The sequence below is a fragment of the Boleophthalmus pectinirostris genome, unplaced genomic scaffold (genome assembly GCF_026225935.1).
Source record: "Boleophthalmus pectinirostris isolate CB_2022bp ecotype Guang Dong unplaced genomic scaffold, ASM2622593v1 HiC_scaffold_18, whole genome shotgun sequence".
Lineage (NCBI taxonomy): Eukaryota > Metazoa > Chordata > Actinopteri > Gobiiformes > Gobiidae > Boleophthalmus > Boleophthalmus pectinirostris.
In genome coordinates, this window is record NW_026571133.1 from 29,883,548 (window position 1) to 29,893,938 (window position 10,391).

Consider the following 10,391-nt stretch of genomic DNA (forward strand, 5'->3'; position numbering starts at 1 on the left):
TCATAGGAAGGACTGTAATAGAATGAGTACTAGTACGCTAACCTGCTAACACAACAACAATCTTAAGTTCTTTTTGTTTTCTGCTCAGGTTTGTAGATTTATGATTTCCCGTAGACAAAAGCGAGTATGGAAATACGTAGAGGAGGGTAGCCTGCTGAAGCTGAAGTCATACCTCAAGAAGCACTGCGAGGTGGACATAAACTTCTCCCAGGGCCGCAGGCAGAGGAGTCCGCTGCACCTGGCCTGCTGCCGGGGGAATGACGCTGTTCTACGACTGCTTCTCAGACATGGCGCTGGAGTTTTGCTAAAGGATCGTAAAGGAGATACAGCTTTACACGTCGCTGCCAACAGAACACTGAAGTACGGGAAAACTGGTAATAAGAAAATCTAAGTTAACTTAAATATCAGAAATCACCTTATTTCCCAGGGAGAATTTTGTCTTGAAAACACTTTCAGGTGCTTTTTTTTATTTCTCACATTATTATTGTGTCCAGCCTATGACGATCTAGTCCTGCCTCTGCAGAGGAACTGTCCAGAAGCCATGTATGTTCCCAATAGAGCAGGAGTTACACCAGAGGATCTTCTCAAATGGATGAAACACTCAGAGGTATGTGATTAATGTTGGTAATGTACATTTCTGGGCTTTTTTCCAAAGTTTGTCGGAAGCTAAGCAGGGCCAGTGACACCTGGCCTGGTAAAGGGACTTTGAGAGTTTGGAAAGGTGCCATTTAAGACTAATTTATTTGTGTAATATTTTTAAGCCAAATGCTAGCACCAGCCATCAGACGGCAAAAGATCCAGAGAAAGAATGGATGGAGAAGCTGTTTGATGAATGTGAAGATGAATTCTTTGAAACCTTTGGTGTATATGATGGTAAATTACAATTTCTTGAAAAAAAAAAAGACATTATGAGTTAATTTTTGAACATTATGTTTATTATTCAACAGCCGATGACTTTCTTCCTGTTGATGAAGAAGATGAAGATTTTGGAGACTGGGCAGACCGTATCAGAAAAGAATATTTTGACAAAAAGCATGCTGAAGCTCAAAGACTTGCAGCATCATGTTCAAGATCAAAAAGAAGAAAAACTAAAGAAGAGAGGCAGCAAGAGGAGAAAAGTCACAAAGAACATCTTAAGAGGCTGCAGAGGGATCATGAGGAGTATTTGTCTCAGGCCACTCGAAAAGAGGATGAAGTGCAACAAGGCAAGAAACGACGCTATGAAGAACGCTGTGCAGCAACTTTTGAGGCTTCCTCCTCCAAAGCTGACACTAAGCTGTGCTATAGCGACATCCCCTGGCCAGCCCCACAAGGCACTGTTCAAGAGATGGTTGATGTTATGTTACACGGTGTTGACAGGAAAGATACAGCTGCCTTTCGTAAAGTTCTTAAGAAACAACAGACTCTTTGGCATCCAGACAAGTTTACTCAAAGATGTGCTACTCGGCTGGTAGAGAAGGATAGGCAGCGCATCCTAGATACTGTAACTGCTCTGTCCCAGGCGCTGAACAGCCTGGCCCAAAGTCTTAAAACATAATTAAAGGGTTTCAGAGGAGAGACAATTAAAATGTTAGGAACAAAGGCATTAGTTTCATAGCAAACTATACAAGCATAGACTCTATTGTGTGTACATGTTTATGTATCAGTATTGAGTGAATGTATTTATTTTGTATTTAATTGTTTGTATTTTACGTCTCAGTAATTAAACTATTGACATTGCTGCTGATTTGTGGTTTGTGTGGTTGGTAAAATATGAATAGGAAATCTGCATAAAACTATCATGAAAACTACCTAAATTAATACAAGACAAAGGGAAGCAGATGATTGGCTTGTTTTCGGTGATGAAAGCGAAGATGCGCTGGTTGCCAGGTTGACCGTATTCATCGTCGAGCTGTAAAAGCATGTTCCATGGTAGTCCTCCTGCAATTAACGTATTTTATAGCATGTTGTTCTAGTACCCATCATTTTATAAGTGTCCCTATTTTAGAAATCAACTATTTGTCTAAAGTATTTTCAAATACCATTAATCTTAAATTATAATCTTAAATTACTTAATCTTCCACTGTAATAAGAAAAGGAATAAAATATTTATAGACCAGGCAGAGACTTAAGGTAAAATTCACAAACTATGATCATTAACAAACATAAGTGAAATCTTTTATCTCCTCTAATGGTGATGGACACGTGGAATCCCAATACTCCAGACTATACTTCCACGGATCTGGCAACCCATAGACGCAATCTGTGTCAATTGCCGGGTGACGTTAGAGAATACAGGCCGTAGCCTAATTCCAACTCAGTAATATTTAACGTGGTGTGGGCTGCCTTTAGCATAGTTTGTTGAAATAGCGGATTGATGATTTATCTTTTTAGTTACATGTTAGTTCTTCTCTGGTCGCGTTTTTGTCTTGTTATCACAGGTGTCTAGCTCCTGCAGGATGACGCTTATCACCGCTCGATGCAGAAGGTGCTACTATAGGGAGGTTTGTCTCTTTTGTTTTCATGTGGCTGACCTATGAGAAAAGGGGTCTCCGGGGAATAATATGATGTGGAATCTACAGACAGAATGGAGCTCGCTCCTCATGAGAAAATAATTAATCCTCAGGGGGATTTTATTGGTTTACATGAGTATAAAGATCGACAGCACTACGTTAAATGTGATGTCCTGTTTTGACTGGTAGTGACGACTGCTTGGGAGGTTGAGGTGGCTGCAGACAGATAACGAGGCAGAAGAGGAGCACCATCCGCTCATAAACATGGTGTTTCGGAGCGAGGAGATGTGCCTGGCGCAGTTGTTCCTGCAGTCTGGCTCTGAGTATGACTGCATCAGTGCGCTCGGAGAACTGGGGCTGGTCGAGTTCAGAGATGTAACTAGTTATTTCACACTTCTTATAATGACGACAAAAATACAGTTTTTCAATAGCTTACGTGATCTTTCAACATCGCTTACACCTCTATTGCTTTGACAATTTACATACATATATTATATATATTATATATATATATATATATATATATATATATATATATATATATATATATATATATATATATATATATATATATATATATATATATATATATATATATATATATATATATATATATATATACATATATACATATTATTTTTTATTTTATTTTTTTTAGTATAAAGGCTACATTATTTATATATATATATTTTTTTATTATTAGCTTTGATAGCATATGACATTGTCACAATGCACAGCACCTCTTTTAGAGTGGCGATTAAAGCATCGATTTATCAGATGACCTGTTATTTTTTTTCTCACCTGCTCGGCTTTCAGCTGAACCCAAGTGTCAGTTCGTTCCAACGGCGCTTTGTCAGCGAAATCAAGAGATGCGAAGAAATGGAGAGGATTCTGGGTAAGACATAGCTCATGAATATGATGATAACATGTAATTTTTTTAAACACCTGACTGTTGTGTGTTAACTTTGAACAAGGCTTTCTTCTGCGAGAGATCCAAAAGGCCAACATAGCAGTACCACGAGAAGATGACTGTCCGATAGCTCCACCTCCAAGACAAGTCCTGGAGATAATGGTAAGTTATTCTATATCAAGCACTTGACTGGATCCACAAAAGCTCTCTGCATTGAATTAATTAAAGTAACAAACTTCAGTTTAAATTGAATATTTTTTTATTTGCACACAAAAAAGTGTAAGGAGTAAGTATGCACCAAGACATACACATGTACCCCCTCTGTGCTACTGCAACATGTAATAATAATGTGTGTAATGATGTGAATGTACTAAACTAAGACTGAAAATAGAGTGCCTATGTGTGATGCTTTCAGGAACAGCTTCAGAGGCTGGAGATGGAGCTGAGTGAAGTGGCCAGGAACAAAGAGAAGCTGCAGAGGAACTTGTTGGAGCTGACAGAATACACACACATGCTGAAGATCACACGTACCTTTATCCATAGCCGTTCCAGAGTAAGTTTGAGTCTGTTCATTAAACTCTGTGATAGCTGCCTAAAACTTGTGGTAAAAGTTGTAGAACTTAGTAAAAAGACTACACTCTTAGATTGTTATGAAACAAATGTCATATATGAATAATGAATATACCAGTAATTAAATATTTAATTTGTTTGCTTTAGTAGCCTATCATTATAGCACTGTTTTCATGTCATTACCTCCCTTTCTGAAGCAACATGATGTTTTCTTGTCACTGACACATTTTATTTCCTTAAGTGACTGAGGTGGAGGCATGGTTTAATTAATGACACATCTGACAGGGGATGGGCGGATTATGTCTAGATCACATTTTTTATCAGGGATCATTTAACTTTATATTACTTTAAGTAAATAAAAGCTTTTTCTGACAGTGTCACTCACTCAGAGCAAGCCAGAGACTGACCAATTGGAGGAGTGTATTAAAGCTGCACTATATAGAAATGCAGTTCAAGTGCATACTGTCATTGTGTCCTTGAGCAAAACACCTTGCATGTGTATGAATATGGTGAGTGATTGATGGTGAAAAGTGAAGCCAGATGACAAGATACAGTTGTAGCATTCCACCTCAGAGCCAAAATTCTCATTCTGTTACCACATATATAGAAATTTGTGAGATAAAGTCTCTTTCTATGTTTCTCATAGAGCCTTTTATGGAGTAAGTTCAAATAAGCTGCCATGAATGAAACATATTCCTTTTTATAATTAGCATGAGGCTCTTGGTCCCCAGTATGAAGAATTCCCCACTATGGAGACAGACTCTGTGACAGGCTGCACTGGCATGCAGAGGCTAGGAGCCAAACTGGGGTGAGCGGTTTCATGGATTATTAGAAACCATTAGGACTATTAGGATACTAATGACATGTGGACTGGTTGAAGGTTTGTTTCAGGTCTCATACAGCGAGTGAAGGTGGAGGCCTTTGAGAGAATGCTCTGGAGAGTCTGCAAGGGTTATACTATTCTAAGCTACGCAGAAGTGGATGAAATTCTTACTGATCTCGACACAGTGAGCTGACTGGATTACATTTCTTTAAACACAAAATTTATAGACTGAATAAATGACCTAAAGTCTTGAACATTTAAGAAATGTTTCATATATCTTGCTTTAAATGTTTTGGAGTAGCATAAATAGCTTGGCATACTGGGAGTCAGACTAGAGAATTTGCTTACCTGCTTTACATTTTCCAACTACCTTAGGTTTTATCAGTATCTCAACACCCATCAGTGTAATAACCTACATGTTTTTACAGGGAGAAATAAGTGAAAGTGTTGTGTTCCTAATCTCTTTCTGGGGTGATCAGATTGGACAGAAAGTGCAAAAGATATGTGATTGGTAGGTAAACACACTAACACATAATTTTGAGTTAACTTTTTTATATTATTAAAAAAAACCTCTCTGTCACAGTTACCACTGCCATCTTTATCCACACCCGGAGAATGACGAGGAGAGGGCTGATGTGTTGGACAGCTTGAGAACACGAATACAAGACCTTAATAATGTGTGTTTAGATGGCATTAATTACTGCCCATATAAATAGCATAAGACAGTTTGTTGACTCTTTATCACAGGTTTTACATCGGACAGAGGACTATCTGAGGCAGGTATTGCAGAAAGCCTCAGAGTCTGCCTTCTCCTGGGTTGTACAGGTCAAAAAGATGAAGGCAATTTACCACATACTGAACCTCTGCAGCTTTGATGTCACCAACAAGTGTCTCATTGCTGAGGTTTGGTGTCCTGTTAGTGATCTCACCAACCTTCGTGTGGCGCTAGAGGAAGGCTCAGTGAGTGTCCATAAAATGTGAATACTTTTTTTTACTACTCAAAAACACGCGACATAGTGTGTTTTCTTTATGTGCTTAGAGAAAAGGTGATGCTACAGTACCATCTTTTGTGAATCGCATCCCAAGCACAGACACTCCCCCTACTCTTGTAAGAACAAACAAATTCACCTCTGGATTTCAAAGCATAGTGGAGGCTTATGGGGTCGGAGACTATCGCGAGGTAAGCCCAGGTAAGAAGTCTTGCTTTGTGAACTAATTTAGTCAACCATTAATTCATTACTGTGTCATTGAATGCAATGTTTTGTTTGCAGCTCCATACACAATCATCACCTTCCCTTTTCTGTTTGCTGTGATGTTTGGTGACCTTGGGCATGGTGCTGTAATGAGTCTGTTTGCTTTATGGATGGTGCTCACAGAAAAATCTCACAAGAAAAAGCGTTCCAGTAATGAGGTTTGCTTCTCTTACTGCTGCTCCATAAAGCACAGCATAACATTTGTGAATGTTCTGTAGTTGGAGATAATGGTGCCTCTGGCCTTTTCAGATATGGATGACATTTTTTAATGGTCGTTACATCATCCTAATGATGGGTCTTTTTTCGGTATATACTGGGCTAATCTATAATGACTGCTTCTCTAAATCTCTTAACATTTTTGGGTCCTGTTGGAGTGTCAAGGCTATGTTCACAAATCAGCACTGGACGTGAGTATTTGAAACACACGTTCTTCTTTGGTAAAGAATTAAAGGTGCACCAGTATTCTGGTTTAGATTCCACCACCCGCATGTGGTCCATGGAGACAAGCAGGCGACACAGTTCAAATCTGTCAAGGGCATACCAACTCACAGAAAGAATGCATGTTTTTCAAGTAATTTCTTTAGAAATAATAATAGTAATTGATTAAATTACAACAGAAACCAGAAAATTATATTTGGAATTTTTTTAAAGTACTTTTTATAAAACATTCTTGAAATGAAAACATCTTTCACATCTAATATTCTCATAAATTAATTTGATTTCCATATTTTGTCTATTACAGGAACAAAACACTCCAAGCTAATGCCGTGCTTATGTTAGATCCAAATGTCAGCGGAGTTTTCACTGGACCTTATCCTTTGGGAATTGATCCTGTAAGCAGCAAAGTAATACATCCTGAACAACTTGCATATTATTTTGAAGTTACACTGTTTGTTCCAACATGTATCCAACAGATATGGAATTTGGCTGTGAATCGACTCTCCTTCCTAAACTCTTATAAAATGAAGATGTCTGTGATCATTGGGGTGATACACATGACATTTGGTGTAGTATTAAGTGTTTTCAACCACTTGTGAGTAAAGGAGCAACCATTTAAAACATTTCATTGTTTCTTATACACACACACATTTTCTTTCTCTTCAGGCACTTTCGACAGAAGTTTAATGTCTATCTACTCTTCCTTCCCGAGCTGCTCTTTTTGCTCTGTCTTTTTGGCTACCTGGTCTTCATGATTATATATAAGTGGATAGCATTTGGTGCACGTGATTCGAGTCAAGCCCCCAGCATTCTTATTCACTTTATTAATATGTTTGTCATGCAAGGAAAAGATGTCACACCTCTATACCCTGGGCAGGTGTGTGAATGGGAGAGCATGATTCTTAGGATCTATTGTTATTGCTTTTTTTAATGCATTGTTCTGTTTTTATAGACTGCATTACAAATCTTTCTCATAACTGTAGCCATGTTGTCCATCCCTGTATTGCTTTTGGGAAAACCTATTTACTTGTTTTGGCTATATCGAGGAGGCAAAGGTCTGCGGCGACGCAGGGTAAGAACATATACATTTTATTGCCGTTTCATTCTGGGAAAAATAGCATAATTAGTAAGATAAGGTCCTCTGTAACAACTAAAGTGACTTGTTTCGCTTAAGGGATATGAAAGGGTACGACGTGTGAGTGAAGATGACACTTCTGCACCTACCTATGATGAAGAGGATGAAGAGGAAGGAACAGAGGAAATATTCAGCAGAGAACCCCTTCCAAAACAGGTCAGAAATCAAAGCTCATTTAAATACATTTTTATGTTGTTTACAGAATTCCTCAAAATATTAATTGATTGCTGATATTGCAAAATCAGGGCCTAGGCACAGTCTGTATATTTTGTGTAGTAATTATAGAAAATAAATTTGGTCATTTATTATTTATTTATTTATTTATGTTTAAAAAGTGAAATTTGTGAACCTGACTCAAATGTGTGGGCTTTGCCATAGATGTATTGATTTTGCACATATTGAAAATATATATTTGGCTATGGTATTGGCTGCAAAGATTAATAATGCTTTTATTATATTTTTCACGTTGCCCTTATTGAGTGGAAAAGAAATGAACAATTGAAGCCTCTGGTATAGTAATCTATGAATTTATAAAACAGAATGTATTTGAAGAACATAGTTTATACAGTATTGTATAGCATATCTCAATCAATCGTAAGATTTCCATTTGATATGTTTATAAATTTGGAATGAATTCTTTTATTTATTCAGTGAAACCTGAAACCTGAGACTTTTAATTACTGTATTAGTACTGTATGCTTTTGGCAGTTTGACTTGGCCGATAGCCTCCTTCACCAGTCCATTCACACTATTGAATACTGCCTGGGTTGCATCTCCAACACGGCTTCTTACCTGCGACTCTGGGCTCTTAGTTTAGCCCATGCACGTAAGTTGCATACACAAGTAACTAAATAAGAGTGGATCTTGTCCTATATCAGTATACACATCTGTTTCAGAGCTGTCTGAGGTACTCTGGGAAATGGTGATGCGCCTGGGCTTTAACATCACCACTCGAGTAGGTGTGGTGCTCCTGGTCCCTATCTTTGGCCTCTTTGCTATGCTTACTGTCTCCATCCTGCTCGTTATGGAAGGCCTGTCTGCTTTTCTACACGCACTCCGTCTTCACTGGTTAGTCTGTATTATAACATTTTAAACACTTCTCTTCCTTTTTCCTAGAAAACAAGATTGTTGTTATCTTATCTTTCATACTATCCATTATATGTACACTAAAATATAAATGAATTAGTTTTGAATGTATATCTTTTATAAGTGAAATTTGTGCCTTGATTTATTCCTCATTTGTTTCATTCATGACTTTGGCTGAATTGATACATTTGAAACATTTACCTCAGATTCTTCCCCTTGTTTAGTGTTTTGAAATGTGTAGTGTAACTGCTATTGTCTTTCTCTTTCAGGGTGGAGTTCCAAAACAAATTTTATCATGGGGCAGGTGTCAAGTTCGTGCCCTTCGACTTCTCTCTGCTGCCCTCTGTGTTTGAGCAGGATGGTTTGCTCTAGAATGTGAAATTGAGATGGGATGCTGAATTCAGTAGTAATATGCTGCAAGATGGATTTATTGACACTGTGATTATGCCAACTATTCAAGACAATGAGTTCAAAATTTCTCTTGTAGCAGTTTCTTTCATCTTCACTGTATTATCGGCTGTGCTGACTGCCTTACTGCTGTACCCAGCAAACCACTTGAAATGTTCTAAATTGGTTTCCTTAAGAATTTTGTAACTTGTAATCACAAAGTATTTAAAATGCATTGTGCTGTGAGAAGAGATTTATGCTCAATATGTACATTTTACAGTACAACATCAAAACTGCAACAATATTATCACATTATTATTGTGCCATAGAGATTCTTTTGTGGTAATTGTACAGGGTTGCATTTGGGTCTTTGCAGTTTTGTAAGAAACAAATCTTCGAAATGACAACATAACATTTTTTTAGACTCACAAAGTCATAAAGCACTTTGCAGAACTATAAGATTGTACATTTTTCACATAACTGTGATGATGCCAAATGACAAAAATGTTGAACTCTTACCAGTACCAGTTTGCTTATTTATTGAATTTGCATAACCTCTCCTGTAATCTAATGTTGGATTCTTCCATATAAGGTCATAGTCTTTCTTTAATGACACTGCTTCTTGCATTGAATTGTTATTTAATCATGGTATTTATTTAAATTATGTGTATACGAATATAATATTTTACCAATTTTGATGTTGAATAAAAGTTTGAGCTGCGAGTATTTATTCTGTGTGTAGCTCAAAGTTTATGATGCATTATACTTGTGTTTTACCGCAGAGATCCATGGGTTATACTGACCCATAAACAAGCTTTAGATGTCAGTGTCAGTGCCCCCTAGTGTCTTCACTGTGTCCAGCCTAAATCACATTCTGCATCAAAAATATGTGAAAGCCTAGAGTCATTTTTCAGTTTGATCTTCAGTTTAGCCTACTAAATGTTGACGATTTTCGGTAATCGCTTTTAATTCAGAGAAGACATGTGCTAATGTGCTAATTTTAAAGCTCAGTTTGTTGACTTAAATGCATTGAGTCCTGGGTTGAACAAAATGAGCCTACAGCTCCTTTAAATTGTGCAATTCATGCGGATAAAAATGTGCAGACGTGCTACAATCCAGTGGAAAGGACGTCATCGTGATTCCCTTTTCCTGCATGATCCACTGGCTTCGATAAACACGCCGCTGTGCATTCACTGGAGGTGATGTGATGTGTTATGTCATGCTTTTAGCTTGTCATATTATGAAGTGTCAGTTTTGAGGGACCGGGACAGTCCCGTAGTGTCATAGCCCCACAGCA

At 37.7% G+C, this 10,391-nt stretch overlaps 2 protein-coding genes across 3 annotated transcripts; both read left to right on the forward strand.

The window, feature by feature from the left end:
- On the forward strand, window positions 1–1,726 carry nfkbil1 (nuclear factor of kappa light polypeptide gene enhancer in B-cells inhibitor-like 1). Its single transcript, XM_020925250.2, has 4 exons — window positions 1–374; window positions 495–607; window positions 762–873; window positions 948–1,726. The coding sequence occupies exons 1-4, from the start codon at window positions 101–103 to the stop codon at window positions 1,535–1,537; spliced, it is 1,089 nt and encodes a 362-aa protein (XP_020780909.2). The 5' UTR covers window positions 1–100; the 3' UTR covers window positions 1,538–1,726.
- A 538-nt stretch (window positions 1,727–2,264) lies between these two features.
- atp6v0a2a (ATPase H+ transporting V0 subunit a2a) lies at window positions 2,265–9,815 on the forward strand. Of its 2 annotated transcripts, none has more exons than XM_020925158.2 (21): window positions 2,265–2,483; window positions 2,682–2,867; window positions 3,309–3,387; window positions 3,467–3,564; window positions 3,818–3,955; window positions 4,683–4,780; window positions 4,853–4,979; window positions 5,224–5,306; window positions 5,379–5,472; window positions 5,543–5,755; window positions 5,835–5,985; window positions 6,067–6,206; window positions 6,298–6,455; window positions 6,791–6,881; window positions 6,963–7,081; window positions 7,153–7,363; window positions 7,439–7,558; window positions 7,661–7,777; window positions 8,330–8,447; window positions 8,518–8,689; window positions 8,977–9,815. In XM_020925158.2, the coding sequence occupies exons 2-21, from the start codon at window positions 2,757–2,759 to the stop codon at window positions 9,077–9,079; spliced, it is 2,541 nt and encodes an 846-aa protein (XP_020780817.1). In that variant the 5' UTR covers window positions 2,265–2,483; window positions 2,682–2,756; the 3' UTR covers window positions 9,080–9,815. The 2 variants fall into 2 exon arrangements, with proteins under 2 accessions (XP_020780817.1, XP_055009547.1); XM_055153572.1 differs by having other exon boundaries at window positions 4,704–4,780.
- Window positions 9,816–10,391: the final 576 nt, after the last annotated feature.

Excerpts from the sequence above, each read along its gene's own strand:
- nfkbil1 (XM_020925250.2), top strand. The coding sequence starts at position 101 with ATGATTTCCCGTAGACAAAAGCGAGTATGGAAATACGTAGAGGAGGGT. Across the intron at positions 375-494 it reads ACTGAAGTACGGGAAAACTG|CCTATGACGATCTAGTCCTG; the intron begins GTAATAAGAAAA and ends TATTGTGTCCAG. Across the intron at positions 874-947 it reads AACCTTTGGTGTATATGATG|CCGATGACTTTCTTCCTGTT; the intron begins GTAAATTACAAT and ends ATTATTCAACAG.
- atp6v0a2a (XM_020925158.2), top strand. The coding sequence starts at position 2,757 with ATGGTGTTTCGGAGCGAGGAGATGTGCCTGGCGCAGTTGTTCCTGCAG. Across the intron at positions 3,565-3,817 it reads GACAAGTCCTGGAGATAATG|GAACAGCTTCAGAGGCTGGA; the intron begins GTAAGTTATTCT and ends TGATGCTTTCAG. Across the intron at positions 6,207-6,297 it reads AAAAGCGTTCCAGTAATGAG|ATATGGATGACATTTTTTAA; the intron begins GTTTGCTTCTCT and ends TGGCCTTTTCAG.